The sequence below is a fragment of the Loxodonta africana genome, chromosome 7, assembly GCF_030014295.1.
Source record: "Loxodonta africana isolate mLoxAfr1 chromosome 7, mLoxAfr1.hap2, whole genome shotgun sequence".
In the NCBI taxonomy this organism is placed as follows: Eukaryota; Metazoa; Chordata; class Mammalia; order Proboscidea; family Elephantidae; genus Loxodonta; species Loxodonta africana.
In genome coordinates this window covers 64,669,684-64,697,663 of record NC_087348.1, presented here as the reverse complement: position 1 = coordinate 64,697,663, position 27,980 = coordinate 64,669,684, and the positions used below count along the sequence as shown (strand labels likewise).

Sequence of the window (27,980 nt, the reverse complement as noted above, 5' to 3'; positions counted from 1 at the left end):
GGACTAACTGGAGAGCTGTTGCTGCGCAAGCGAAGTTCCTTTGCCCGGGGATGGCTCTGTGTCTCCGCCGGGTGGCACGCATTCAGCTCAGGGGCGGCTGGCCCTTTGTCCCCGTGAGTGTGGCCGGAAGTACCTCATGCCTGGCCTCCCTTAGGGTCTCGGGCGCGTTCCTGGAGCTGAGAGCTAGGAAGGGGGGAGTTGGGGAGGGAAATAATGGCCAAGTGGGGGAGAGGAGGGAGATCCGGCCCAGATGCAGTGTCATTTTTGGTGAAGCAGCCCCATTTCCTTCTTTCTCCCCCTCTTAATCGTTTCTACCTTCCTCCTTCTCCCCCAGTTATTTTTGTCAGACCCTGTTGTGTCCTACCATACTGGGGTCGAGTTCTCTGTAGATCCACTCACTACCGACCAATTCCAAATGTGGAATGACTGGGTTTATCACGTTTTGAAGATGCTATTTTTGTTTACTGTTAGGTTTCCAAGATGGCGACTTTGAAGTGTGAACTTATTAAGAATTTTACTCCAGAGAAGGCCATTCATCACAATAAGATCTCTATTATAGGAACTGGTTCAGTTGGTATGGCCTGTGCTATCAGCATCATATTAAAAGTAAGTTAGGTACTCTGCATCAGAGGATTAACTGCATATGGTTGCACAGGCTGTGCATTGTGTCGTTGGGTGAGTGGGGGCCCTATATAGCCCCTGCTGGTTTAGCCCAGAGGAACAGGTGCCCTTTTCTAATTGTTCCATCAGAGGAGACTTCTTCTAATTTTTATGTTGACATTTCATCGTGTGATGACAATATGAGGTACTCCTTTGTTTGATTAGGAACTTCAGTTCACAAATTAAGAAACTAGAGAAATAAAAAAGAGTACACAACCTGTCAGTGCTGGGTAAAAAAGGGTTCTCCTAATACCAAATACAACAATGTTTTAAAAAATCTTTCTCCCATTTTATATTTCCCTTCCTTCTTCATGTTAGGTTAGTTTTAGTGTTTAGCTGTATTTAGTATTGATGTAGCTGATAAAGTTATCTTCTATTTCAATGGCTACACATGACTAAAAAGATTCTGATCCCTTTTTAAGATTATTATCCTGATCTGTTAAATCATAAGTTTTTTGAACTATAGTTTTTTTTTAAATGGAATATCTGTCAAGATTCTTTAAGCCACCTCTCTATAACCTTTAGACCTACCATAAAAGCCACCTCTCTAAAGCATTTGGAAACCCTGGTAGTGTAGTAGTTAAGAGTATTGGCTGCTAACCAAAAGGTCACAGTTCGAATCCACCAGGTACTACTTGGAAACTCTATGGGGCAGTTCTACCCTGTCCTGTAGGGTCGCTATGAGTCAGAGTCAACTTGATGGCAGCAGGTTCTATAGCTTTCAGTCCTAGCATGAGTTGTTGAGTTTAAAGGATTGGCCTTGGGTTTCATAATCTAGATGACATAAGTATCCTTAAGGCAGTAAAAGCAGCAACTGCTGTCAGCTGCTGCTCCGACCTATCATAAGAATTCCCCATGGCTCATTTTGTCCTCTCAACTGTAATGCCTTTATCAGCAGTGTCCTCATTGCAAATGAATAAGACACATAGATGAAAACCACATATTTTTTGGCATTAATAATAATGATTATAACAATATGCTTTAGATGCATTATGTAATACAACAATTCTGAAAAGTAAATATTATATCTATTTTATAGAGGAGAAAAAAGGCACAGATTATCTCAAATTGCACGCATAGGTAAGTATACAGATAATACGTATAGAACAGCTTGAAGTAAACTAAAGGTTTACTTGCTATCTCTGCTTTGAAGGACCTTTCTAGGGCAGATTGAGCCCCATCCCTAAAAAAAGGTAATAGCCACAAACTTCTAGATTTTGAATTCTATTAGTATGTTGCAAACTATAGCACCTGTATATTTTAGAAACTATGGTGCACCATCCTCCTGCAAACCCCCAGATTAAGGCTCACTTTAATCTGTCCCTTTTCTGGTCCTGGAGACCCTGGATGGTACAAAGGGTTAATGAACTTGACTGCTCACCAAAAGGTCAGAGCTTCAAGGCCTACCCAGAGGTTACTTAGAAGAAAGGCCTGGTGAGATACTTCCAAAACATCAGCCGTTTGAAAACCCTGTGGAACACAGTTCTACTCTGCCATGCATGGGGCCGCCATGTGTCGGAACTGACTCGATGTCTACTCTGCCATGCATGGGCCGCCATGTGTCGGAACTGACTCGATGTCTACTCTGCCATGCATGGGCCGCCATGTGTCGGAACTGACTCGATGGCAGCTGGCTTGTTTCTCCTGACCCTAGACTCTGCAACTTCTTTCATCCCAGGAGGTGATATCTTAAAACTCCTTGCTGGTGAAGAAGGCATTCTTATGGGTAATTTATCTGTAGGAATTTGTGGTATGAACCTAGTAGAGAAACACCAGTATCTTTTCAAATTACTGAATTATGCCATAATACATAAACTTTCGTTACTAGAATGTGAGCTCCGTGAGAGCAGGGATCTTTATTTCATTCAGTGTTATGTCCAGAGAGGCATAAAAAACACTTAGCCAAATGAAAGAATTTCTGAAAGCCAAATGCATATTGAAAGGGAAAAAGCACTGGATTGTGAATACAATGATGGGCAGTTCTACTCGTCTTCATTTTGTATAAAGAAGGAAATGAGGATCCAGAGAGATTGAGTTAGAATACAGTTTTATAGCTTCAGTTTTCAGAATGCTTTAGATTTATAGAAAAACTGAGAAGATAGTACAGAGAGTTCTCATATATCCTATACCTAGTTATTAACATTTTACATTAGTATGGTATATTTCTCACAATTAATGAACCAATATCGAATCATTATAATGAACTAAAATCCATACTTTATTCATATTTCCTTAGTTTTTACCTAATGTCCTTTTTCTGTTCCAGGATCTTACCTACGATACATTACATTTAGTTGTCATGTGTAATTAGGTTCCTCTTGGCTTGGACAGTCTCTTAAACTCTTTTTTTTTTTTTTTTTAATTTATTTTATTTTGTTGTTGAGAATATACACAGCACAGCCTGCACCAATTCAGCAGCTTCTGCATGTGCAGTTTGGTTGATTACATTGATTACATTCTTTGAGTTGTGGAACCATTCTCACCCTCCTTTTCTGAGTTGTTCCTCCTCCCTTATCATAAACTCACTACCCCCTAAAATTCATATCTAATCTTTCAAGTTGCTTTTATCAATTTGATCCCATGTAGATTTTAAAAGAGCATTGTACTCAAGACCTTTCCTTGTTTTTGGTGACCTTGATAGTGTGAGGAATACTGGTCAGGTATTTTGTAGGATGCTCCTTTATTAGAATTTGTCTGGTGTTTTTCTCATGGTTAGACTGGGGTTACGGGCTTCTGGGAGGAAGACCACACAGGTAGAATGCCATTTTCATCACATCAAATCCAGGGTGATTTATCACTGTTGATGTTGACTTTGATCACCTGGCCGAGGCAGTGTTTGTCAAGTTTCCACTGTAAAGTTGCTGTTTTTTCCATCTTTCCACACAGTACTCTTTGGAAGGAAGTTTGTATGTGCAGCCCATACTTAAGGAGTGGGGAGTTACGCTCCGCCTCCTTGAGGGTGGAGTATCTGCATAAATTATTTGGAGTTCTTCTGCATGGGAGACTTATCTTTTCTCCCCCACTTAGTAATTTATTCAATTTATATCAGTATGGACTCAAGGATATTTATTCTACACTCTGGGTTATAATACTTTTTAATTTATTTTTTGCTCATATTGTTCCAGCTTTGGCCATTGGGAGCTCTTTTACTTGGCTCCTGTGTCCCTTTGACATACCCCCATCAACATAGGGTTGGTTTGTTCTGAGCACTTCCTTATTTTCTGGCACTACAAAATACTTCAGACTCATCTTGTATATTTCCTGCCTCAGTCCTACAATCAGCCTTTTTTCCAAGGAGCCCTGGTTCCTTTTATTGGAGAATGGTATTAGAAACCAAGATTCAGGTGCTTACCATTTCTGGGCTTAGAATACATTTTTTAAACCATCTTTCAAAGATAATTTTATCAATATTGTATAATTTTGCTCCATAATACTCCAGTGTCTGTGAATAATTCAGATTACCCAGAAAGCATTGGCATCTCACTAAGCTACACCTTTTTCTTGTCATACAGCTTAGACTTCTAGGCTAATCAGTTATAATCTAGTTTTAAATTTAAAGAGCTTGGCTTTGGATTTCCATTGATTAGAATAAAGTGAAAATATTCAATAGTATAGTTGGGCATATACTTAAATGAGAGATATTTCTAAGTACTAGAACAAAGTCATTTTTTTCCTCAGGGAATTTTTTTTTTATATAATGCAGTTATTAAAATCATTTTGAGAAGGTAATATATTCACAAGCTTAAAAAATAAGGGTAATGTAAAAAGATACACATGGAGTCTTAAATGGAGAGAGACTGAAAGCATTCACCTTGAGAATGGGAACCAGACAAGGATGCCCTTTATCACCACTCTTATTCAACATTGTGTGGGAGGTCCTAGCCAGAGCTATTAGGCTAGATAAAGAAATAAAGGCCATCCAAATTGGCAAAGAAGACATAAAAGTGTCTCTGTTTGCAGATGACATGGATCTTATACAGAGAAAAACCCAAAGAATCCTCAAGAAAACTACTGAAACTAATAGAAGAGTTCAGCAGAGTATCAGGATACAAGATAAACATACATAAATCAGTTGGATTCCTCTACACCAATAAAGAGAACGTCGAAGAGAAAATCATCAAATCGATACCATTTACAGTAGCCCCAAGAAGATAGAATACTTAAGGATAAATCTAACCAGACATGTAAAAGACCTATACAAAGAAAACTATAAGACTCTACTGCAAGAAACCAAAAGAGACCTACATAAGTGGAAAAACATACCTTTCTCGTGGATAGGAAGACTCGACATTGTAAAAATGTCTGTTCTACCTAAAGTGATCTATAGATGCAATGCATTCCTGATCCAAACACCAGTGACATTTTTTAATGGAATAGAGGGACAAATCATCAACTTCATATGGAAGGGAAAGAGGCCCTGCATAAGTAAAGCATTACTGAGAAAGAAGGAGGCCTCACACTACTTGCTTTTAGGACCTATTATATCACACTACTTGCTTTTAGAACCTATTATATCGCCACAGTAGTCAAAACAGCCTCGTACTGGTACTACAATAGATACATAGACCAATGGAATAGAATTGAGAATCCAGACATAAATCCATCCACAAGTGAGCAGCTGATACTTGACAAAGGCCCCAGGTCAGTTGAATGGGGGAAAAGACAGTCTCTTTAACAAATGGTGCTGGCATAACTGGATATCCATCTGCAAAAAAATGAAACAAGACCCATACCTCACACCATGCACAAAAACGAACTCAAAATAGATCAAAGACCTAAATCTAAAATGATAAAGATCATCTAAAATGATAAAGGACAACATTAGGAGCCCTGATACATGGCATGAACACAGTATACAAAACTTTTACTAACAATGTACAAACACCAGAAGAGAAACTAGATAACTGGGAGCTCCTAAAAATCAAACACCTATGCTCATCCAAAGACTTCACCAAAACAGTAAAAAGATTACCTACACACTGGGAAAAAGTTTTTAGCTATGACATTTCCAATCAGCATCTGATCTCTAAAATCTACATGATATTGCAAAAACTCAACAACACAAAGACAACCCAATTAAAAAATGGGCAAAGGATATGAACAGACACTTCACTAAAGAAGACATTCAGGTGGCTAACAGATACATGAGGAAATGCTCACAATCATTAGCCATTAGAGAAATGCAAATCAAAAGTACAATGAGATTCCATCTCACCCCAACAAGGCTGGTATTAATCCAAAAAACACAAAATAATAAATGTTGGAGAGGATGTGTAGAGACTGGAGCACTTACACACTGCTGGTGGGAATGTAAAATGGTACAACCACTTTGGAAGTCAATTTGGCACTTCCTTAAAATGCTAGAAATAGAACTACCGTACAATCCAGAAATTCTACCCCTTGGAATATATCCTAGAGAAATCAGAGCCTTCACACAAACAGATACATGCACACCCATGTTCATTGCAGCGCTATATACAATAGCAAAAAGATGGAAGCAACCAAGGTGCCCATCAATGGATGAATGAATAAATAAATTATGGTATATTCACACAATGGAATATTAAGCATTGATTAAAAACAATGATGAATCCATGAAACATTTCATAACATGCAGGAATCTGGAAGGAATTATGCTGAGTTAAATTAGTGAGCTGCAAAAGGACAAATATTGTACAAGACCACTATTGTAAGAACTCGAGAAACAGTTTAAACAGAGAATATTCTTTAATGATTACGAGAAGGGGGAGGGAGGGAGGGGGGGAGAGGGGTTTTCACTAATTAGATGGTAGATAAGAACTGTGGTTAATGCGCTTGGCTGCTAACCAAAAGCTAGTAGTTTGAACCCACCAGCCACTCCGAGGGAGAAAGACGTAGCGGTCTGCTTCTGTAAAGATTACAGTCTTGAAAACCCGTATGGCACAGCTCAGTCTGTTGAGGGGTTCCTTCTACAGAATCCCTGATTTATCACTGTGCAGCCTCAGTTTAAATTGAAGGGGTGTGTACTACCTTCAGAGATTGTTCTACTTACTAAACAATTTTTGTTTTCCTAGTGATGATCTGAAACTTTCCCCTTTGACACTCGAATCTCCCTGGTTTAGACTTTTATCATGATGAAATGCTGAACAGCTCTGTCTTCTCTTGAGTCTAATAATTCACAAGAGAAACAGATTACCAATATAAGAATTTTCTTTCATTCTCCAATTAATCAGAAGTTAACTCCCCCCCTCCCCGTTCTGCCTGATGTCTTTTAGGGCTTGAGTGATGAACTTGCCCTTGTGGATGTCAATGAAGGCAAACTGATGGGTGAGACAATGGATCTTCAGCATGGCAGCCCTTTCGTGAAAATGCCAAATATTGTTTCCAGCAAAGGTTAATGTCACAGTTAATTAAATACTTTAAATACTCTAATATGGTGTGAACAAAGATCTAAGATAATCACACCTTTATTTCCTTTTATGAAGACTTCCCCTCTTCTTATAGCTACAGCTAGCTGCTGCCTACTTTATACTCTCAAAATATGTTTAGGTTTCTTCTTAAAGCATTTGTCACAGTAGATTGTACTTTGTTTACAAGGCTCCCTACTCCATCAGACTCAGCTCCTTGTGAACAGCAGTAATGGTAGTTACCACAGTTGCTGTCATTGACGGCCCATTGTGTGCCAGACACTGAGCTAAGCACTTTACATATATTACTTAATTCTTAGCACGACCATGTTTTACGGATGATGCACCAGTGAACTGAGCTTAAATAAAACTGAGAGAGTGGGGATTTGAACCCAGTTCCATTTGACTCCAAAGCCTAAGCTGCACTCAGGAAATCTGAACAAATGAATGACCCAAGATTTCCCTGTTCAAGGCTCTTTACACACCATATCTATCTCTATGTAAATATTCCTATTTGGCAGGCTAATTCACATTTGACCTCTTAGGAGGATTTTCCAAATGTACAAGGAAAATTTAGTAGTAATTTCCTGAAGTTAAAAAAGTACTGTGGGCATAGCAGATCTAAGGGAGACTATTCTTTGGTAAACATAGCTAGGAGAATGAGGTGGATAGGAAATGTATACTTAAATGTCAGATGTTTTCTTTCCTAATCTATTTTCTATTCAAATCTTTCCCCAGATTACCATATCACTGCAAACTCCAATCTAGTGATTATCACAGCAGGTGCACGCCAAGAAAAGGGAGAAACACGCCTTAATTTGGTCCAGCGAAATGTGTCCATCTTTAAATTAATGATTTCTAATATTACCCAATACAGTCCCCACTGCAAACTGATTGTTGTTTCCAATCCAGGTCAGTTTCAGTGAGTATTAAATTCTAAACTACAAATATAACTCCATATTCTTTTCCTGTTTCATTAATGCAATGTTTTTTTTTTTTGCACAGTTGTAATCAGTGTGTATTTACTATAATGAAGATTTCTTTAAACGGTAGTCTGTATGCGAGAATAATCTGCTTAATCATATGACTTCAAAGTTTAAATTCTAAAGGCTGTTACACTTGAAGTATCTGTTTTACAGACTACTGTGTGGTGGTGGTGGTGTGTGAGCAGCACTCTACTTTCACATCTGCCTGACTCTTCAATGTTGTACTGTTCACTGGTCCAGGCATAAGGTGAACAAATTCAAGATATACTTTGGAGATAAAATGTACAAAACTGCTGATAGATTAAATGTGGTGAGGGAAAGGGAGGAATAAAAAACGACTTCTAGATTTCTCCCTTGAGCAAGTGGCTGGATCACCACCCAACCAGTTCCATTTACCTTGGTGAGGTGCTTTTTTATTTTTTTAATTGTGGTGAAATATATATAAGAAAATGTAACATTTCAACCATTTTTATGTGTACAATTCAGTGACGTCAATTACATTCCCCATGTTGTACAACCACTACCACTACTTGTTTTCAACTTTTTTTTCATCACCATTAATAGAAGGAAACTCAGTACCCCTTAAGCAATGCCTCCACATTTTCTTCTACCACCTGCCCCTGGTAACCACCAGTAAACTTAGATCTCTGCTTTTGCCTATTCTGGATATTTCCTATAAGTGGGATCATACAATATTTATCCTTCTGTGTCTGACTTCAGTCAACATGTTTTCAAGATTCATCCATATCGTGTCAGAATTTCTTTTCTCTTTATGACTGAATTTCATTGTGTGTCTATACCGCATTTTGTTTATTCATTCATGTTTTGATGGACTCTTGAGTTGTTTACACTTTTTGGCTATTTTGAATAGTGCTGCAGTGCAAATTGATGGACAAGTGTCTGTTTGAGTCCCTGCTTTCAAGTCTTTTGAGTATATAGCTAGGAGTTGAATTGCTGGGTCAAATGGTAGTTCTATGTTTAACTTTTTGAGGAACCACCAAACTGTTGCCCACAATGGCTGCGCCATTTTAAAATCCCATCAGCAGTGGATGAGGGTTCCAATTTCTCCACACCCTTGCCAACACTTGTTATTTTCATTTTTTCTGATAATAGCCATCCTAATGGGTTTCAAGTGGTAACACATTGTGGTTTTCATTTGCATTTCCATAATGACCAGTGAAGTTGAGCATCTTTTCACGTGCTTCTTGACCATTTGTATATCTTCTTTGGTGAAATGTTTGTTCAAGTCCTTTGCCCATTTTTTAATTGGGTGGTTTTGTCTCTTCATCGATGAGTTGTAGTTCTTTATATATTCTGGATATTAAACCCTTCTTAGATATATGGTTTCCAAGTATTTTCTCCCATTCTGTAGATTATCTCTTCACTTTGTTGCTAAAATCATTTGATACACAGATTTTTCATTTGCATGAAATCCAATTTATCTATTTTACCTTTTGTCGCTTGTGCTTTTGATGTCAATATAAGAATCCATTGTAGGTCCTGAAAACTAGGTCCTGAAGCATTACTTCTGTGTTTTTTGTTCTAAGAGTTTTATGGTTTTAGTTCTTACATTTAGGTCTTTGGTCCATTTTGAGTTAAATTTTTGTATATGTGACGTATGGCACCAACTTCATCCTTTTGAACGTGGAGATCCAGTTATCCGAGCACTATTTGTTTTAGAGACTATTCTTCCCCATTAAATGAACTCAGCACCCTTGTCAAAAATCAGTTGGTCATAGATGTGTGGGTTTATTTCTGGACTCTTGATTCTATTCCATTAGTCTACAGGTATGTCATTATACCAGTACCACACTGTTTTGATTACTCTATAGCATGTTTTGATATTGGGAGGTATTAGTCCTCCTACTTTGTTCTTCAAGATCACTTTGGCTATTCCTGGGCCCTTAAAATTCCATGTAAATTTGAGGATTGCCTTTTCCATTTCTGCAAAGATGATGTTGGGGGTTTTGGTAGGGATTGCATTGAATCTAAAGATCACTTTGTGAAGTATTGACATTTTAACAATATTAAGTCTTCCAATCCATGAACACGGAATGTCTTTCCATTTATTTAGGTCTTCTTTAATTTTTTCCAGATATGTTCTTATAATTTTCGATGCACAAGTCTTTCACCTCTCTGGTTAAATTTATTCCTAGGTATTTTATTCTTTTAGATGCTATTGTAAATAAGATTGTTTTCTTAATTTCCTTTTCAGATTGCTCATTGCTGGTGTATAGAAACCCAACTGATTTTTTTGTGTTACCGTATACCCTGCAACTTTGCTGAATTCACTTATTAGCTCTAGTAGCTTTCTTGTGGATTCTTTGGGGTTTTCTAGATCATGTCGTCTGTGGATAAAGATCATTTTCACTTCTTTCCTGATTTGGATACCTTTTATAATCTTTTTCTTCCCTTGCTGCCCTGGCTAGTACTTCCAGTACAATGTTGCCTATCAGTGGTGAGAGCAGTCATTCTTGTATTGTTCCTAATCTTAAGGGAAAAAGTTTCAGTCTGTCTCCACTGAGTATGATGTTAAAAAAAAAAAAAAAAGTGGGTTTTTCGTAAGTGCCCGTTGTTATTGATGAATTTTCCTTCTATTCCTAGTCTGTTGAGTGTTTTTATCATGAAAAGGTGATGGACTTTGTCAAATGCTTTTTCTGCACTGATTGAGATGATCATCATGTGGTTCTTTTCCTTTAACCTAGTTATATGGTTGTATTACATTGATTTATATTCTCATGTTGAACCACCCTTGGATTCTTGGAATAAATCTCACTTGCTCATGTTGTTTCATCCTTTTTTTTTTTTTTTAAATAATTTTTATTGTGCTTTAAGTGAAAGTTTAAAATCAAGTCAGTCTGTCACATATAAGCTTATATACACCTTACTACATACTCCCATTTACTCTCCCCCTAATGAATCAGCCTGCTCCCTCCTTCCATTCTCTCCTTTCGTGACCGTTTTGCCAGTTTCTAATCCTCTCTACTATCCCATCTCCCCTCCAGGCAGGAGATGCCAACACAGTCTCAAGTGTCTACCTGACACAAGTAGTTCACTCTTCATCAGCATCTCTCTCCAACCCATTGTCCAGTCCCCTCCATGTCTGATGAGTTGTCTTCGGGAATGGTTCCTGTCTTGGGACAACAGAAGGTTTGGGGACCATGACCGCCGGGATTCCTCTAGTCTCAGTCAGACCATTAAGTCTGGTCTTTTTATGAGAATTTGGGGTCTGCATCCCACTGTTCTCCTGCTCCCTCAGGGGTTCTCTGTTGTGCTCCCTGTCAGGGCAGTCATTGGTTGTGGCCGGGCACCCTTTAGTTCTTCTGGTCTCTGGATGATGTAAGTCTCTGGTTCATGTGGCCCTTTCTGTCTCTTGGGCTCATAGTTACCATGTGACCTTGGTGTTCTTCATTCTCCTTTGATCCAGGTGGGTTGAGACCAATTGATGCATCTTAGATGGCCGCTTGTTAGCATTTAAGACCCCAGATGCCACACTTCAAAGTGGGATGCAGAATGTTTTCATAATAGAATTATTTTGCCAATTGACTTAGAAGTCCCCTTAAGCCATAGTCCCCAAACCCCCGCCCTTGCTCCACTGACCTTCAAAGCATTCATTTTATCCCGGAAACTTCTTTGCTTTTGGTCCAGTCCAGTTGAGCTGACCTTCCCTGTATTGAGTATTGTCCTTGCCTTCACCTAAAGCAGTTCTTATCTACTAACTAATCAGTAAATAACCCTCTCCCACCCTCCCTCCCTCCCTGCCTCGTAACCACAAAAGAATGTGTTCTTCTCAGTTTATACTCTTTCTCAAGATCTTATAATAGTGGTCTTATACAATATTTGTCTTTTTGCCTCTGACTAATTTCACTCAGCATAATGCCTTCCTAGTTCCTCCATGTTATGAAATGTTTCACAGATTCGTCACTGTTCTTTATGGATGCGTAGTATTCTACTGTGTGAATATACCATAATTTATTCAACCATTCATCCGTTGATGGACACCTTGGTTGCTTCCAGCTTTTTGCTATTGTAAACAGTGCTGCAGTAAACATGTTTCATCCTTTTAATATGGTGTTGGATTCAGTTTGTAGTATTTTGTTGAGGGTTTTTGCATTTATATCATAAGGGATATTTGTCTGTAGTTTTCTTGTGGTATCTTTGTCTGACTTTGGTATCAGGTTAATGTTGGCCTTATAGAATGAGTTAAGAAGTATTCCCTCCTATTTTTTGGAAGGGCTTAACAGGAACTGGTGTCAATTTTTCCTTAAATGTTTCGTAGAATTCCCCAGTGAAGCCATCTGGTCCAGGACTTTTTTTTTTTTGAGAGGTTTTTGATTACCGATTCAGTCTCCTCAGTTGTTATGGGTCTGTTGAGATTTTCTTTTTTGTGTGTGTGTCAACCTCAGTAGTTTATGTTTCTCAGAATTTCTCAATTTCATACAACTGTTCATAGTATTTCTTATGATCCTTTTTATTTTTTGTAGGATCAGTTGTAATGTCCCCATTTTCATTTCTGATGTTATTTGCATCTTCTTTTTTTGTTAGTCTAGCTAAAGGTTTGTCAATTTTGTTGATCTTTTGAAGAACCAACTTCTGGTTTTGTTGATTCTGTATTTTCTCTACTCTATTTATTTCTGCTCTACCCCGGTGCCTTCGAGTCGATTCCGACTCATAGCGACCCTATAGGACAGAGTAGAACTGCCCCACAGAGTTTCCAAGGAGCACCTGTAGGATTTCTGCTCTAATCGTTGTTATTTCCTTCCTTCTGGTAGTTTTGGGCTTAGTTAACTCTTCTTCTAGTTCCTCAAGTTGTAGTGTTAGGTATTGAGTTGAGATCTTTCTTCTTTGTTAATGTAGGCATTTAGTGCTATAAATTTCCCCTGAATCACTGCATCCCATAAGTTTTGGTATATTGTGCTTTCATTTTCATTCTACTCTAAGTATTTTCTGATTTCTTTCTTGACCCATTAGTTAATCATGTGCTGTTTACTTTCCACATATCTGTGTATTTTCTAGTTTTCCTTCTGTTACTAATTTCTTATTAGGTGCTGTTGAGTTGGTTCCGGCTCATAGTGACCCTATGTACAACAGAACGAAACCCTGCCCAGTCCTGTGCCATCCTCACAATCATTGCTATGTTTGAGCCCATTGTTGCAGCCACTGTGTCAATCCATCTCTTTCAGGGTATTCCTCTTTTTCAGTGATCCCTACTTTACTGAGCATGATGTCCTTCTCCAGGGACTGGTCCCTCTTGATAACATGTCTAAAGTTAGTGAGACAAAGTCTTGACATCCTTACTTCTAATAAGCCTTCTGGCTGCACTTCTTCCAAGACAGATTTGTTTGTTCTTTTAGCAGTCCATGGTATATATTCAATATTCTTCGCCAACACCATAATTCAAATGCATCAATTCTTCCGTCTTCCGTATTCATTGTCCAGCTTTTGTATGCATATGAGATGATTGAAAATACCATGGCTTGAGTCAGGCGCACCTTAGTCTTCGAAGTGACATCTTTGCTTTTTAACACTTTAAAGAAGTCTTTTGCAGCAGATTTGCCCAATGCCATACATCATTTGATTTTTTGACTGCTGTTTCCATGAGCATTAATCTCTAGTTTCATTCTATTGTGGTCTGAGAAGATATTCTGTATGATTTCAGTCTTTTAAAAAATTTATTTTATTACCTAGTGTGTGGTCTATCCTGGAAAATAATGATCATGTGCCCTGGAGAAGAATGTGTATTATTCTGTTGTGTGGAGTGTTCTATATATGCCTATTAGGTCTAGTTGGTTTGTAGTGTTGTTCAAGTTCTCCATTTCCTTATTGATCTCCTTTCTAGATGTTTTGCCCATTATTCAAAGTAGTGTATTGGAGTCTTCAACTATTAGAGAACTATTACTCTCTTCAATTCTGTCATTGTTTGCTTCATATATTTTGGGGCCCTGATGATGATGCATATAGATTTATAATTGTCATATCTTCTTGATGAATTGGCCCATTTGTCATTATATGTCTTCTTTTAACAGATTTTGACTTAAAGTCTATTTTGTCTTATTGTCATCCCAGCTCTTTTTTTTGTTACACTTGCATGGAATATTTTTTTCTATCCTTTCACTTTCAACCTGTTTGTGTCTTTGGGCCTAAGATATGTCTCTTATAGACAGCATATAGATGGATCATTTTTTTTTTTAATAATTTTTATTGAGCTTTAAGTGAACGTTTACAAATCAAGGCAGTCTGTCACATATAAGCTTATATACACCTTAGTCCATACTCCCACTTACTCTCCCCCTAATGAGTCAGCCCTTCCAGTCTCTCCTTTCGTGACAATTTTGCCAGTTTCTAACCCTCTCTACCCTCCTATCTCCCCTCCAGATAGGAGATGCCAACACAGTCTCAAGTGTCCACCTGATACAAGTAGCTCACTCTTCATCAGCATCTCTCTCCTACCCATTGTCCAGTCCCTTCCATGTCTGATGAGTTGTCTTCGGGAATGGTTCCTGTCCTGGGCCAACAGAAGGTTTGGGGACCATGACTGGGGACCATGACTGCCGAGATTCCTCTAGTCTCAGTCAGACCATTAAGTCTGATCTTTTTATGAGAATTTGGGGTCTGCATCACACTGATCTCCTGCTCCCTCAGGGGTTCTCTGTTGTGTTCCCTCTCAGGGCAGTCATCGGTTGTGGCCGGGCACCATCTAGTTCTTCTGGTCTCAGGACGATGTGAGTCTCTGGTTCATGTGGCCCTTTCTGCCTCTTGGGCTCATAGTTATTGTGTGACCTTAGTGTTCTTCATTCTCCTTTGATCCAGGTGGGTTGAGACCAATTGATGCATCTTAGATGGCCGCTTGTTAGCATTTAAGACCCCAGACGCCTCATTTCAAAGTGGGATGCAGAATGTTTTCATAATAGAATTATTTTGCCAATTGACTTAGAAGTCCCCTTAAGCCATAGTCCCCAAACCCCTGCCCTTGCTCCACTGACCTTTGAAGCATTCAGTTTATCCCGGAAACTTCTTTGCTTTTGGTCCAGTCCAGTTGAGCTGACCTTCCCTGTATTGAGTATTGTCCTTGCCTTCACCTAAAGTAGTTCTTATCTACTAACTAATCAGTAAATAACCCTCTCCCACCCTCCCTCCCTCCCTGCCTCGTAACCACAAAAGAATGTGTTCTTCTCAGTTTATACTCTTTCTCAAGATCTTATAATAGTGGTCTTATACAATATTTGTCCTTTTGCCTCTGACTAATTTCACTCAGCATAATGCCTTCCTAGTTCCTCCATGTTATGAAATGTTTCACAGATTCGTCACTGTACTTTATTGATGTATAGTATTCCATTGTGTGAATATACCACAATTTATTCAACCATTCATCCGTTGCTGGACACCTTGGTTGCTTCCAGCTTTTTGCTATTGTAAACAGAGCTGCAATAAACATGGGTGTGCATATATCTGTTCGTGTGAAGGCTCTTATTTCTCTAGGGTATATTCCGAGTGGGATTTCTGGGTTGTATGGTAGTTCTATTTCTAACTTTTTAAGAAAACATCAGATAGATTTCCAAAGTGGTTGTACCATTTCACATTCCCACCAGTAGTGTATAAGAGTTCCAATCTCTCCGCAGCCTGTCCAACATTTATTATTTTGTGTTTTTTTGGATTGATGCCAGCCTTGTTGGAGTGAGATGGAATCTCATTGTAGTTTTAATTTGCATTTCTCTAATGGCTAATGATCGAGAGCATTTTCTCATGTTATCTGTTAGCTGCCTGAATATCTTCTTTAGTGAAGTGCGTGTTCATATCCTTTGCCCACTTCTTGATTGGGTTGTTTGTCTTTTTGTGGTTGAGTTTTACCAGAATCATATAGATTTTAGAGATCAGGCGCTGGTCGGAGATGCCATAGCTGAAAATTCTTTCCCAATCTTTAGGTGGTCTTTTTACTCTTCTGGTGAAGTCTTTAGATGAGCATAGGTGTTTGATTTTTAGGAGCTCCCAGTTATGTGGTTTCTCTTCGTCATTTTTAGTAATGTTTTGTATTCTGTTTATGCCTTGTATTAGGGCTCCTAAGGTTGTCCCTATTTTTTCTTCCATGATCTTTATCGTTTTAGTCTTTATGTTTAGGTCTTTGATCCATTTGGAGTTAGTTTTTGTGCATGGTGTGAGGTATGGATCCTGTTTCATTTTTTTTGCAAATGGATACCAGTTACGCCAGCACCCTTTGTTAAAAAGACTATCTTTTCCCCAATTAACTGACACTGGGCCTTTGTCAAATATCAGCTGCACCTATGTGGATGGATTTATATCTGGGTTCTCAATTCTGTTCCATTGGTCTATGTGCCTGTTGTTGTACCAGTACCAGTACCAGGCTGTTTTGACTACTGTGATGGATCATTTTTTAAAATACATTCTGCCACTGTCTGCCTTTTGATTGGAGAGTTTAATCCATTTATATTTCAGATAATTGCTGATAAGGACTTACTTCTGCCATTTGGCTTTTTTTTGTGTGTGTGCGTTTGTGTTTTTATACCTTATTTGTCTCTCGTTTCCTCCAGCACTGCCATCGTTTGTGTTTAGTTGATATTTTGTAGTGAACCATTTTGATTCCCTTCACATTTCCTTCTTTGTGTATTTTTTAGGTATTTTCTTTGCAGCTACCATGAGGATTATATTTAACATCTTAAATTTATAACAGCCTAGTTTAAATTAATACCAATTTAACTTCAGTTGGAGCCCTGGTGGTGGGGTGGTTAAGAGCTTGGCTGCTAACCAGAAGATCAGAAGTTCAAACTCACCAGTTGGTCCTTGGAAACTCATGGGGCAGTTCTACTCTGTCCAGTAGGGTGCTATTAGTTGGAATCGACTTGAAGGCAATGAATTTGATTTTTTCTTTGTTTAATTTCAGTAAGATACAAAAACTCTATCCCTATACAGACTCTCCACTTACTGTTCATGTAATTGTTGTCACCAATTACAGCTTTATATACCATGTGCCCAGTAATGTAAATTTATACTTATTTTTTAAGCATTTGTTATTATAAAGCATGTAGGAAAATACTATAAGACTAGTCCCTTGCCCATGGAATTCTTTTTTCTATGTATGGCTTGAGTTACAGTCTAGTGTCCTTTCCTTCCCATTTGAAGGACTCCCCTAAAGGACTCTCCTTAGCATTTCTCTTAGGGCAGGTCTGGTTTTAACAGACTCCCTCAACTTTTGTTTATCTGGTGATGTCTTGATTCCACCTTTGGTTTTGAAGGACAGCTTTACTGGATATAGAATTCTTGGTCCACAGTTCTTTTCTTTTAGCACTTTAAATACTTCATTCCACGGCCTTCTGGCTGCCTAGGTTTCTGAGGAGAAATCAGCACTTAATCTTATTGGGGATTCCTTGTATGTAATAATTTGCTTCTCTCTTGCTGCTTTCAGGATACTCCCTTTATCTTTGGTTTCCAGGAATTTGATTATAATGTGTCTTATTATGGATCTCTTCGGTGTTATTTGAGCCTCTTGGATTTTTAGATTCATATCTTTTGTCAAACCTGGGAAGTCTTCTATTATTTCTTCAAATTGTGCTTGTGTTTGCTCCATCCTTGTCATGTGATTCCCATGATACGTATGTTGGTTTTCTTGGTGGAGTCCCACAATTCCATTAGGCATTGCTTATTTTTCTTTATCCTTTTCTACTGTTGCTTTTCAGACTCAATAATTTCAATTGCCTAAAATCTTCTAATTCATTTTCTTCTGCCAGCTCAAATCTGCTGTTAATCCCGCTAATCGATTTTTTTAGTTATTGTATTTTCAGCTCCAATATTTGTTTGGTTCATTTTTAATATTTTCTCTTTATGGAAATGCTAATTTTGTTTCTGTATCATTTTCCTGGTTTCCTTTAGTTTATTGTTCAGGAGCATGAATGGCTAAACTGGGAGAATTGCACTTCTTCAGTCCTTCAGGTTGACCCCAGACAGATATGAAAGGTCACATACAACAGTCTGCCAGCAAGAGCTAAGTCTGTTCTGCACACTCCCGAGCCAAGGAGCAGGCTCATCTCTGGGAGCGTGGTTCGCAGTTCTACACCAGCACTTGCAAAGCCCCTGCTTCTGCAGAGGGGAGGAAGAAGAAATCTAGCGTAGAAAGAAAAGTTTTCCTACTGTTTGAAAGTCAGCTTTTCCTTGATTCAATGTTGCTTAGATGCTGTTTAACTCTTAGATGGTTTCAAGTTTTAAGGCTTGGTGCCATCAGTTTCTGCTTTTTTTTTTCGGGTTTTGTTGTGGGGAGATGGAAGCACCCAGGTGCTTATATCACCATCTTGCCTCCCTGGAGAACTCTCCTAGATGGAGTGCTTTTAAGATTAGGGGCTCAGTGAGGGAAGTAGGAAGGGTGTTGGGTTTAGAGGAGAAAATGAAGATTTCCAATTTGAAAGTGTTAAATTTGAGCTTTCTGAAAAGACATTTGAGAGGAAACGTAAAGCCAGGTAACTGATTATGAGTCTAAAGCCTAAAGACAAGTCTAGGCTGGGATCACAAGTCAAATTAATTTACCTTAAAGTCATTTGGAATAGTTTTTCTCTGTGTGAACAGGATAAAATTGTCTACATAAATATATGTTAATTCTGATTTTTTGGAACTGCTATTTTAATTTCATAATTTTATAAAATATTTGCCTGGCTCCAACATCAAATCTAGACAGCAAGAATTATTCGAAGACACTTAGCTTCTAACTGCCTCAGAAGGCTTGGCAATCTTCCAAAAAAAAAAAAAAATCAGCCACTGAAAACTCTTTTTGTGCACAGTTCTGCTGACACACATAGGTTTGCTGTGAGTCGGAATCGACTCGACAATACCTGGTAGTGTATGTGTCTGTGTAGCTCTATGAAATTTTATCGCATGTATACATTTATGTAATCATCACCACAATCAGGATACAGAATACAGAGCTGTTCCATGACCACAAAGAACAGTTCTTGTGCTACCCTTTTATAGTTACAATTCCTTCCCCAGCTCTAACCATTGGCAACCACTGATATATTCTTTATCACTATACTTTTGTCACTTCAAGATGTAGCCTTTTGAGTTGGCTTGTTTTACTCAGCATAATGTCCTTGAGATCTGTCCCAGTGTAGTATGTGTCAGTAGTTTGTTGCCTTTTTCTGTCAGTTTCCATAAAAAAAACCCTTTTGGGGATTTTGACTGCGATTTCATAGAGTCTCTATAGATTAATAAAGGAGAACTGATATCTTTACAATATTGATGTTTTAATTCCTGACCATGTTGTTGTTAGGTGCTGTCGATTGGGTTCCAACTCATAGTGACCCTATGTACAACAGAACAAAACACTGCCTGGTCCTGTGCCATCCTTACAATCATTGTTATGCTTCAGCCCATTGTTGCAGCTTCTTTGTCAGTCCATCTCATTGATGGTCTTCCTCTTTTTTGCTGACTCTCTACTTTGCCGAGCATGATGTCCTTCTTCAGGGACTGGTCCCTCCTGATAACATGTCCAAAATATGTGAGTCAAAGTCTCGAGATCTTTGCTTCTAAGGAGCATTCTGGCTGTACTTCTTCCAAGACAGATTTGTTTGTTTTTTTAGCCGTCCATGGTATATTCAATATTCTTTGCCAATACCATAATTCAAATGCATCAATTCTACAGTGTTCTTTATTCATTGTCCGGTTTTTGCATGCATGAGGTGACTGAAAATACCATGGCTTGGATCAGGCACACCTTAGACCTCAAATTCCTGACCACAGTATATATTAATTCTATATTAGGCCTTCATGAGTTCTCTCATTAAAAATTTTAGTTTTCTATACATAGATATTATATACATTTTTCATAATTTATTCCTATTGTTAAGAGTTGTGGTACAACTGGAGTTGAATATAGAACCACTGTTTTCCCCACGAAACATCAGATTTACCAATTTTAATTTAGATAAATTTAAAAAATGTGTCACTTTATTTAATTTTATTGTGCTTTAGGTGAAAGTTTACAGCAGAAATTAGTTTCTCGTTCAAAAATTTATACACAAATTGTTTTGTGACATTGGTTACAATCTCCACAATGCGTCCACACTCTCTTTCAACCGTGGGCTCCCTGTGCCCATTCATTCAGTTTCCTGCCCCTTCCTAACTTGTCTTGCCTTTGGGCAGGAATTGCCAATTTGATCTTGTATACTTGATTGAACTAAGAAGTACCTTCCTCATGTGTGTTGTTTGATAGATCTGTGTAATCTTTGGCTGAAACGTGGACTTTAGGAGTGGCTTCAGTTCTGAGTTAGCAGGGTGTCTGACGGCCATAGTCATAGGTGTCTTCAAGTCTCTGTCAGACCAGTAAGTTTGGTCTTTTTTTATGAAATTGAATTTTGTTCTACATTTATCTCCTGCTTTTCTGGGACCTTTATCATGATCCCTGTCAGAGCAGTCAGTGGTGGTAACCAGCACTATCTAGTTTTTTTGGGCTCAAGCTCGTAGAGGCTGTGTTTCATGTGGTCCTTTTGTCCCTTGGGTAATATTTTCCTTGTGTCTTTGGTCTTCTTCATTCTCTTTTCCTCTGGATGGGATGAGACCAATAGATGTATCTTAGATGGCCACTTGCAAGCCTTTAAGACCCCAGACACTACTCACCAAAGTTGGATATACAACATTTTCTTTATTAACTATGTTATGCCAATTGACCTAGATGTCTCCTGAGACCATAGTCTCCAGCCCTCAGCCCCAGTAACTTGGTCCCTCAAGGTGTTTGGATACATCTAGGAAGCTTCTGTGACTGCCTTGGTCAAGTTGTGCGGATTTCCCCTATGTTGTGTGTTCTGTCCTTCACCAAAGTTGATACTTGTTTACTATCTAGTGATTTCCCCTCCCCACTCCTCCCTAAAGATGTATCACTTTAGATGAGAACTTTTTCTGACTTCAATTTTTTCTTCTCAGTGGATATATTAACTTATGTGGCCTGGAAGTTGAGCGGCTTTCCTAAAAACCGTGTTATTGGAAGTGGCTGTAATCTGGACACTGCCCGTTTCCGTTTCTTAATTGGACAAAGACTTGGTATCCACTCTGAAAGCTGTCACGGGTGGATCCTTGGAGAGCATGGAGACTCAAGTGGTAAGCCTAAAGCACCACTGAGCCCTGCACAGTCTCTGAAATATATTTTTAATGTATTGATGATATGGAGATTTAATCATAAAGTAAAATAGCTCTAGGTGAGGAGAAAGAACTTTAATTTTTAGCATATTTATTATTTTTATAATAAAATAATCCACCAAAAATACTTTCAAATTTGAAAGTGAGAATTTTAGTATAATTCTACCTGTGGGTGCTTAAGATTATAAGGCTTTCTTATTACAAATCAGTAAGTAATGTGACATGGTTTATATTTTTTGTTTTTCTCTAGTTCAGAAAGATCAGCATTGTCATTTAAGTAGCATGAATTCTTCAGATTAAGGGACAGGCATAGCTGGAGAAAATTAAGGGAAAGAGAGAGGATACTATGGTGATAGCAGTCCCTTTCTTAGTTATTTCTGGTTAAGTACCTTTCAAATTCTTCTAAGACAAACCCTGGCTATGGAAAAGGACTTGAAGTTATAAAAGATGAAACCTCTCTATAATTAAAAGTTGAAAGTGCCACTTTCTTGTCTGGAAAATCTCTGCAAAGATGACAGAACTCTGGGCCCATTTCCTTGGTTTAACAGATCTGGGTTGGGGCTCAGACATCTGAATTTTGATGGTTCTGTTGAGTACTCAAGAGCCTTGGTGTTGCATTGGTTAAGAGCTTGACTGCTAACTGAAAGGTCTACAGCTGCTCTGTGGGAGAGAGATGTGGCAGTCTGCTTCCATAAAGATGACAGCCTTGGAAACTCCATAGGACAGTTCTACTCTGTCCTGTAGGGCCACTATGAGTTGGAATTGACTCAGCAGTATACAACAACAACAACGTTGAATACTGCTGGTTGAAAATCAAGGCTATAAGAACAGTTTTGCTAAGGTAAAACAAAACAAAACAAAACAAACAACCCCCTCCCCCCATGTAATGAATGTATTCTTTGGTATATTTTTTTCTTAGTTCCTGTGTGGAGTGGAGTCAACATTGCTGGTGTCTCCCTGAAGAACCTGAACTCAGATCTAGGAACCGATAAAGACCATGAGCAGTGGAACAACGTCCATAAGGAAGTGATTGCCAGGTAATATGTTAGTTTCACACTTTTGGGGCCTTGAAGTTAGTTGTGAGCCTGAATTCTGCCAGATGGATATTAGCCCCTCAAGTGTTGTTAAAGTTCTCATAGTTTTCTTTCATTAGCACTTCAACTTTTATTTTTTGTGAGATTATATGATTGTTTATTTACCAGAGTATAAATTCTTAATAGGGGCTGGGTCTGTTTTGGTCATTGCTGAGCCTAACCCAGAGTCTAGCACACAGCAAGCACTCAATTGTCGACTGAGAGAATGTATCTTTGCTTATAGTGGTCAGACCGATTTCATATTATTTTCTGGATCGGTATACACAACTTCATAACTCCAATGTTTATCTTAAATAACCAATTCCTGTAAGAAGTTTCTAGGAAAAATTATTGATGTAAACATTTTAGTTCTGTGGCACTGTCGGGTAAGTAACCACAAAACGGATATCCAATGATAAGTATTTCTTCCAAACTAACTTCTTGTGTTCATGGTTTCTAATTCCACAGTGCCTACGAGATTATTAAAAGGAAGGGTTTTACTTCTTGGGCCATTGGCCTGTCTGTAGCTGATTTAACGGAAAGCATTTTGAGGAATCTTAGGAGAGTGCATCCAGTTTCCACCATAATTAAGGTAAATGTTCATGTCCGAAAAGTCACTAACTTTAACATAAAATAAAGGCAAAAACATTTGACTAACTCTTAATTTTTGAAGTTGATCTTCTGGAAGGACCTTTTTTCCTAAAGGCTATCCTTTGTTGCCGCTAAGAGAAAATCCTGTCTCTGTAGACCTTTGTCCTGTCCTAGAGTAACATTTCTTATTACATTCAGTTAGGTAAAAAAGTAAGTCGTCTTGTACCTTTATGAGTTAACTGACTGAATTAATTCTACAAATATCTAGTGACATTGGGAACCATTGTGGGTAGTGATTTGTCCACATTTTGAGTTCTCTAACATATCAGTTACATCCCATGAAGAGACCTAGGGAAGAAGCATTAGTCACAAAAGTATTCAGAGTTAGTCTTCTGGGGGAGACTGGGATGTGGGTAAGATCCCTCTGCTAGTCTGAATAGAAGTTAAAACAAATGGAACTAAATCATTGGGAATAAATAGAAATTATGACACAGTCCCAGTAGAGCAAGGAGGGTAACGATGGTGGGCTCCAGCAAACACGGCAAGAGGCTGGGGCCTATGTGGAGAGATGGCTGATGAATCTGAACAATAAATATGTTGAATAATATGTTTTAAATTGTTCTCTCTCTGGAGGCGAGATGAGAAGGCAGAAAGGGATGGGAGCTCGCAGAGTGGACATGGGAAATCTAGGGTGGAAAGGAGGAATGTATAGTCACATTATAGGGACAGCAACTAGGGTCACATAACAATGTGTGTATAAATTTTTGTATGAGAAACTAACTTGAGCTATAAACTTTCTCCCAAAGCACAAAAAAAAAAAAATTGTTCTCTGCCTTGGTGCTCTATTTCTCCACCATTATCCATACCTGTGTATCTGTTAAACACTCATTCACCCGGCAACTTCTGTGTATCACATTGCAGACTTTTGTTAGAAAAAATAAATTTTAAGTCTTTACTTTCAGGACCTCTATGGAATAAAGGAAGAAGTATTTCTCAGTGTTCCTTGTATCCTGGGAGAGAATGGCATTACAGACATTATAAATGTAAATCTGACCCCCGGAGAGGAGGCCTGCTTAAAGAAGAGTGCAGAAACACTTTGGAAAATTCAGAAGGAGCTCAGTCTTTAAAGCTGATTAATACTAGCACTCTGTAGTTTTTGAAGAAAAAATAGTAGTAATGGGATTGCATATGTCAAACTTTTGAATAAATCTGAATTCCTAAAAGTTGGAAACAGGATAAGGTAGAGTGATGCCCCTGCTTATTTAGCCCTCCAGCTCTCTCAGATGCTAGATGATACTTTATTTTTTATAATTCGTAAGTGATTGCACCAAAGGAGGTGTTTTTGGTAACTGTGATGTACCAGTACTTGCCTTGAATATATATAGCTGCCAATTGGTCCAAAAGAATGTATGATGTATGTGTTTACTGTGTTATAGAAATTCTTATTGTTTTCATCAAGTATATGCTACTTCTTTTCATTCTGGCTGGCTTAACCTATTCTCATTTATATGTAAAATGAAAGTTATGTACACACAAAAATAACTGTTAATTCTAATTCTAATAACAATAAAATAAATTTTGATTTGACCTTGCTACTTTTATTCTGATAATTTTTGTGAATGGATTGTACTTTTAAAAGAAAGGATCTAAATTGTATAAACCCCCCTCAATGATGACTAGGACTAACTAAAATTTAGTCGTTCTTTCTTGGGAGAGGTATAGAGTGGGCTACTTGGCTCCCTAATATCTAGAAAACACCCTCTCAAATCAGAATATTCTTTCTTTGTACCCTCATGAACCTTCTAGTGTTCTTATTTTGACTGAAAACCTTCTGTTCTAATGCACAGGCCCTACAGGACATAGAGCAGCTATGTAGCTTACTAGCTGGTCACAAACTTGGCTACAGAATCACTCCCTATAAAGACTGATTTCAAATGCCAATAAAAAAAGCAGGGAGGCAATGTACACTATACCTTCTGCTTTTTTCCCAATTATCTTCTCACAACTACCCCTTTAACTGTGGCCAGGCCATCTTACCTAGTTAACATTAAGCCCCAGGTACATAGCTCTGCTTCTAGGATTCCCTCCATTTTATTTGATGAAAATAGTCATGGTTTAATCAGATCTAGAAAGGAAATAAATCTAGGCAGAACTGATAGGAGGTACCACCCAGGACCTTTCACAGAAAAAAAGTCACTCAAATCCCTCCATTTCAAATACTTCAAAATTTCGATTTCTATGTGGTATCCAAAGGAAAAAAACAAACAAACCACCAAACCCATTGCTGCTGAGTCGATTCCAACTCATAGTAACCCTACAAGACATAAAAGAACTGCCCCATAGGGTTTCCAAGGCTGTAATGTTTAAAGAAACAGACTACCACATCTGTCACAGAGCAGCTGATGGGTTTGACCCTCCAACCTTTCATTTAGCAGCTAAGCGCTGAACCATTGTGCCACCAGGGCTCCTTGCCTATGTGGTATATCCCATATTCAACAGAATTTACTTTATATGCCATAGAGTAAATAATAATACATTTCAGTGTAAGATGGGTAACGTGTTTTTGTTTGCTAAATTAAAAACTGTGCTGCTTAGTAGTTTCATCGATTTTTCCTAACGGAATTCAATGAAGAAAAGAAGATTTATGCAACAAATTTTATTTAGCATAGTCAGTCCCAACATTCAGCACAAAAAGAGTTTACAGAGAATAGAAAGTGCATTAATAAAAGCCAGTCTTTACCAAAAGAAAACAGAAAATATATTATTGATTCAAAATATTTTACACTTGAATGATGTACTGCAATAACTTATTCTGGGCACCTACCGATTAGGGAAAGGAAGAGAAGGAAAGAACGCTTTAAGAAGAGCTCAATCTCCGCTGCTCTCAGAGTAGTCAGTAGAGGTCACTGAGACCGGCAGTCTTTCTTGCTTTTTGCATTAGTGCCCTCAGCTGGAACTGTTTACGGGACAGAAGACGTACATGCTAGGAGAGGGGAAAAATTTCAGTAGTTTAGAAAGGCTTTGATCCAGGCCCAGGCATTCAGTATCAGACAAGTTTTAACTTAGATGGCTTAAACACCCTAAACTTAATAGTTATATCAACCTTCCTTTGGAACCAGTACCACATTAAATGTGGCTTCTTTAATTCTACCAGATTGATGCTGGCTGACTACGTTAAGGCAAGTAGTCTTCTGAGACCTGCTAATGGCTTATTCACAGGGAAATTGCTACATTACAGGGTTTGGCTCAGCAATTTTAAGTTGCATCTTGAGACAGTCAAGATGCCAAGGAAACTTGTACTGTGACTGTAACAAAAGTTACAAAACAAAACTTTGGTAATCGTGACTGTTTATCTCACTTGGCTAAAAGAAGGGGGAGTGAGGAGCAGCAAAGGAAGAGCTTTTGTCCCCAGTCTGGTGCCCTGCAAATGGCAAAAGCTCAATTCTTTTCCCCTCTTGCATCTCCATATGTGTCCTTCCCTAGCTGTGCCACCCAAAGAGGGGAGAGTATACTGAAAGGGAGTTTTCCCGAAGGGTCTGGTTTATACCCACGGTTCTGGGTATCCAAGTACTTGCACCAGGTCCCAGGTATGTGGTCTGGCCACTCACCCATAGTGAAATAGGCCAGCTCAGCAAGCGACCTGACCAACGAGGCACCAGCAGAAAGTTATTATTCTTAAAACCAGGTTCTTCATGACCCACTAGACAGCAGTAGCAAGTATGGCTTACTGGATCGTCATGTCTGTACAACTGTATTAAGCCTGAGACAAGCTTCACTCAACAGGGCTCTAGTATCTGCAGAGCTGTTTGATCTGGGAAAACTGGTCTAAAATTATGAAACTCTAAGAAGGTATATGGAAAAATAATGGAAGTGGGTCAGTGGGTGATCTCAATTTCAGTGGTAAGACCTGAAAGAACCAATGAAACCTGATTGTGCCTCCTGTACCGCTCAGGCACAGCACTAAGAAGAATTACACTCATCTTGATGTTGCCTGGTGTGGTGGGGGACAGCAACCACTAGCCCACTTTCCTCCCCCTACTCAGACCAATTCTAGCACTCTACAGATGGAAAGACAGTGCTCACAGCTATACAACTCACTAGCTCTCTTTTGGGGAGGCAAGGAATCTCAACCTACCCTACAGAGAAACCCTCCTGGCTTGTGGTTTTCATGGTCAGTGCCTGTGAAAGCAGGAGTTCCCAAATCCTAGAAGGCAGAGTAAGGAAGTCATACCTTCAGGAAGACATCCAGGTCTATTACTCCCCGCCGCAAGGCTTCTCCGAGGTAAAAGATAGTGTCTTCAATAGCATTTTCCTCTGCGTACAAATTTAGGATCTGTTTGTATAGTGGGGCTGTGGGAATGATAACTTCATCGATATCATTGTTTTCAGACTGATTTTCCATTTTCTCAAGAGCAGAGCTGAGTTCTTCATCCTTCTTTTTCAAAAGTTCGATGTTTTTATCAACCTCAGCCTGAAAACAATAATAGTCCCAAGGTGATGATTTTTATACTAATTGTACACAATTATCAGTTTGTTAGCCATTTACAACTCAGTTTCACAGAAACAGACTTGAGAATAAAAAAAGCTATGTTTACACAACTCATGCCATAAGATTACTGTTTCTGTTAACACACTGATCCAAGGTAAGAGGAAGAGGTGTGATCTAATATACTGAGTGAAAACAGGATAATGCTGAAATACTCTGGGCTGAGCAGTGACACATGTGCTTGCAAACTAAGCCATCAGACAAGATGCTTTCCAGTAAGAGGTTCCCTGCATGGACAATGATAAAAGAGGTCTTTCCTCCAAACAAGTGTGAGCATCTGCTGGACAACAGTAACCTTCCTTGGTCTGGAAAGAGGATTCAATGCACAGAGCCCTGGAATGCTTGCACTCTAGTCACAAGACATACCAGGTGGTGGCTGTGGCTCTGAATTATACTGGTGTCACTTTCTTGAACTTCTGAAAACAGCTGGCTGATGCGAAGCTCATTTACACATTAGTGCCACTTTGTAAGGCCAAATCACTTTGTCCAAAGCTCTCAAAGTCTCAATACCTCTTTACCTTTTCATCCAAAAGGCACATTTATTTGAAGAAATTCTCCCTCATGCGGATGAAAAGTAGAAAGTAGAAGCTGGCCCTCAAATTATGCT

At 38.7% G+C, this 27,980-nt stretch overlaps 2 protein-coding genes across 2 annotated transcripts in view; one reads left to right on the top strand and one right to left on the bottom strand.

Annotated features, from left to right (window-relative positions):
- The first annotated feature begins 471 nt into the window (after window positions 1-471).
- LDHAL6A (lactate dehydrogenase A like 6A) lies at window positions 472-25,174 on the top strand. Its single transcript, XM_023550796.2, has 7 exons — window positions 472-606; window positions 6,915-7,032; window positions 7,785-7,958; window positions 20,951-21,124; window positions 22,083-22,200; window positions 22,705-22,828; window positions 23,790-25,174. The coding sequence occupies exons 1-7, from the start codon at window positions 481-483 to the stop codon at window positions 23,952-23,954; spliced, it is 999 nt and encodes a 332-aa protein (XP_023406564.2). The 5' UTR covers window positions 472-480; the 3' UTR covers window positions 23,955-25,174.
- Window positions 25,175-25,468: 294 nt separating this feature from the next.
- The window catches only part of TSG101 (tumor susceptibility 101), a 45,527-nt gene continuing 43,015 nt past the window's right edge, over window positions 25,469-27,980 (bottom strand). The window contains exons 9-10 of the mRNA XM_003411976.4: window positions 27,059-27,298; window positions 25,469-25,810 (exon numbers count right to left, since the gene is read on the bottom strand). Coding sequence (XP_003412024.1) covers window positions 25,721-25,810; window positions 27,059-27,298 — 330 coding nt within the window. The 3' untranslated portion in view covers window positions 25,469-25,720. The remainder of the gene's footprint in view (window positions 25,811-27,058; window positions 27,299-27,980) is intronic.

What these genes read in the sequence shown, in the direction of transcription:
- LDHAL6A (XM_023550796.2), top strand. Translation starts at nt 481, where the DNA reads ATGGCGACTTTGAAGTGTGAACTTATTAAGAATTTTACTCCAGAGAAG. An exon ending in CTATCAGCATCATATTAAAA is followed by an intron (nt 607 to 6,914) that starts GTAAGTTAGGTA and finishes GATGTCTTTTAG; the next exon opens with GGCTTGAGTGATGAACTTGC. An exon ending in AAATATTGTTTCCAGCAAAG is followed by an intron (nt 7,033 to 7,784) that starts GTTAATGTCACA and finishes ATCTTTCCCCAG; the next exon opens with ATTACCATATCACTGCAAAC.